This window comes from Aplysia californica, unplaced genomic scaffold (assembly GCF_000002075.1).
Source record: "Aplysia californica isolate F4 #8 unplaced genomic scaffold, AplCal3.0 scaffold00798, whole genome shotgun sequence".
Taxonomy (NCBI): Eukaryota; Metazoa; Mollusca; class Gastropoda; order Aplysiida; family Aplysiidae; genus Aplysia; species Aplysia californica.
In genome coordinates this window covers 147,485-150,812 of record NW_004798068.1, presented here as the reverse complement: position 1 = coordinate 150,812, position 3,328 = coordinate 147,485, and the positions used below count along the sequence as shown (strand labels likewise).

The window sequence follows — 3,328 nt, the reverse complement described above, 5'->3', positions numbered from 1 at the left end:
AGCAGCAGCAGCAGCAGCAGCAGCAGTAGTAGTAATATCCTTGTCATTAGTAGTAGTATGCGTTTCATTATCTTTGTCATTATTATCTATCATGTCTCCAGTAAGAGTACTCAACCATCACCTCTCCACACAATGGGTTTGCCGTCGCTGAAGTCCAGGCTGTCGTACAGGGCGTGGTACTCCCCGACCTTCTCCATGCTGCCGACTGAAACACAGGGGAAAAACGACCCGAATATAAAAACTACCGACTGAAACACAGGAGAAAAACGACCCGAATATAATACAGACTGAAACACAGGGGAAAAGCGACCCGAATATATATAATTCTGATTGAAACACAGGGGGAAAACGACCCAAATATATAACCGACTGATACACTAGGGAAAAGACCCCCAATATAGTTCCGACTGAAACAGGGGGTAAAACGACCCGAATATATTACCGGCAGAAGCGCATTGGAAAACGACCCGAATATATTACCGGCAGAAGCGCATTGGAAAACGACCCGAATATATTATATTACAGACTGAAAAAAGGGGGAAAGGAACCGAATGTAGTACCGGCTTAAACACCGGAGAAAAAACGACCTGGATAATATTATTACCGGCTGTAATACATATGAATAATGACCCGAATATGTTACCCACTTTTGGAGGACCATGGATATCTCTCTTTGAACATAACTGAGGATTATCAATTCAAATATGAAGTCACTGCTATTGTATGAATGTTAGACATGGGGTGCATCTCGTGACACGCAAACCTCGGAGAGCCATTAAACTAACACAATATCTCAAGAACATCAAAACAATAACACAATATCACTAGAAACAATAACAAACAATAACACATTGTCTCTAGAACAACAATAAAAATATCACAATATCTCAGGAACAACAAACAAAAACACAAAATTATTACAAGAACAGCAAACAATAACACAATATCCCAATAAAAATAAGCAATAACACAATATTACAAGAATAATAAACAATAAAACACAATATCTCATGAACAATAACAAACAACACAAAATTTCAAGAACAACGAACAATAATAATACCAAGTCAGGAACAGCAAATGATAGCGCCATAGTTCATCAAAAACAAACAAAAACACATACGGTTAGAAACAACAAACAATAACATTATTACACAGTGAGTCAAGAACCAGGAGTCAATGGTCAGTCCTTAACCTACTTATGTACTCACACTGCACCTGTCATTGGTCAGTCGTTGACCCACTTATGTACTTATGTACTTACATTTCACCTGTCATTGGTCAGTCGGTGAGCTACTTATTTACTCACACTGCATCTGTCATTGGTCAGTCTGTGACCTACTTATCTACTCACTCTGCATCAGTCATTGGTCAGAGGTTGACCTACTTATTATGTACTCACACTGCATCTGTCATTGATCAGTCGGTGACCTACTTATGTACTCACACTGCATCTGGAGGATGGTTGTGCTCCCCACTCGGTCTCCGTTCAGGAACTGGACACGACCCTGGCCGAACACACAAACAAACACGTCAGTTGTAGATGGGTCATTGCTTTTGTTTTTGTTTGTTTGTTTGGGGAAAAAGAAGCACAGTGACACAATAATGGTCAGTTAAAGTAAAGTAAAGTTGTACCCGAATCCAATCGGGACATTGGGGATTGCCTTGTTAGTAATGTTAGAGAGACAACTTCCTGGGCCTTCGGCATATTGTGGTAGAGTGACCAGTTTCTTCCCACGCCGCCTTTACTTCCCCAACTCGAAGTCAGGTACCCATTTCTGCTGGATAGGCAGCAGGAGGGGACGAAAACAGTTCGTGACCAGACAGAGGCCCGAACCCGGCCTTTCCGCTTCGGAGACGAGCGCACTAAACGCTCCGCCACCGCACCCTCTTCACGGCACTTGCAACACAATAAGGTCATTAAAAGGCCAAAGATTAAAGGTGTTACAAGAGAGTAACAAACACAAAAAAGAAGAAGGAGAGAAAAGAACGATAGAGGTTTGATAGAAAAGAAGAAGCAAACCACACCAGAGCACCCGCCAACCAACCACTCACCCTCTAATGGTCAGTTAGTGCCCGAAAAAGTAAAACAGAAAAGCCGAAATAACAGAGTGGAAAGTAAAAAAGTAGGACCTACCAGTGGCGCACGATAACCACCTGCTGCTTGGCTAATTGCACGCATAAAAAATATTGTCCTACATTCTTATTTGAATGGGGGGAAAACAGGCAAAAAAACAACAACCCGAAACACCAAACGAAACAAAACACCAGCAAAAAAACCCAACCCACAACAAAAAAACAGGAAACACTCCCTCCTTCCCCTCACCACCACGCCCAACCCAACCACGCCCCCCTTCTAAACCAGGAACTACCTAAACACAAATATAACCATAAAAAACGAACGTTTATTGTTCAACGCCACGATGGTCATAAAAAGAGAGACAAGTCGCTACCTCAAAATAACAAAGTTCTATCTGAAATATTTGGACATTTTGAGTTTACTAAGACCATGAAGTCAAAAAGCAATAAATGTTCTATCTGCTCTATCAACATCGTACGATTATTCGTAGGCGTTATCAAGATATTTTTAAAAAATGCATTCGAAAAAGCTTGACGTGTTTTGAAACTCAAATATTTTGAAGTCAAATATCCTGGAAACTGGGTACTGCGCCGATAGAACTTTGTAATTCTGAGGTAGTGATAAGGAAAAAAAAGAGACAAGTTAGTAAAACAAAATGTGAGGCAGCGTGGTAAAGTCAGGCGCTCGTCAAAATAATGAAAGTGAAGAAACTGGCATTGTTCGGCAGGTTTATGGAAATTTTTATTGATTTTTGTTTTGTTTTTGGCTAAACACCTTTCTTGTCTATTAAAGAACAAAATATTTCTGTGCGGATTTTTACTGGAAAAACGTTTATTAAAGTCTTTAAACTGAAAATTTGCCCTTTCCACGGACTCTTAAGCTAAAGAAATAACTCAACTTTGGCGGGCCATTTTCTCGACAATTTTACCTCTGAAACCTAGCGACCTCTATCTCCTTCAATCGCCAATATCTCAACATTTATCAAAGATATTATATGGAAGTATTTTTCATCCAAAGTAAGTCAAATGGATAGGTTTTAAGATGATACCAACAACTCTATAAGCCGGAAAAAAGACGAGCGCCTGATTCCGCCCTATCGTGACACAAATCGTTGTTGACGACGGAGAAAGAGAAAGTACACACAGCCCCGTTTATGGGCTCTGTCTCCCCTAGCTCCCGCGAACAATGGGGAGCTGCTGCCCTGTTTTGTTCACCCGTGGCTTGGCCTAACACCGATACGCCAACTAC

At 40.9% G+C, this 3,328-nt stretch overlaps 1 protein-coding gene across 1 annotated transcript in view; it reads right to left on the bottom strand.

Moving 5' to 3' along the window:
* Positions 1–3,328, bottom strand: part of LOC118478661 (gamma-aminobutyric acid type B receptor subunit 2-like) — a 139,300-nt gene that overhangs the window by 1,893 nt on the left and 134,079 nt on the right. The window contains exons 9-10 of the mRNA XM_035972695.1: positions 1,448–1,508; positions 122–205 (exon numbers count right to left, since the gene is read on the bottom strand). Coding sequence (XP_035828588.1) covers positions 122–205; positions 1,448–1,508 — 145 coding nt within the window. The remainder of the gene's footprint in view (positions 1–121; positions 206–1,447; positions 1,509–3,328) is intronic.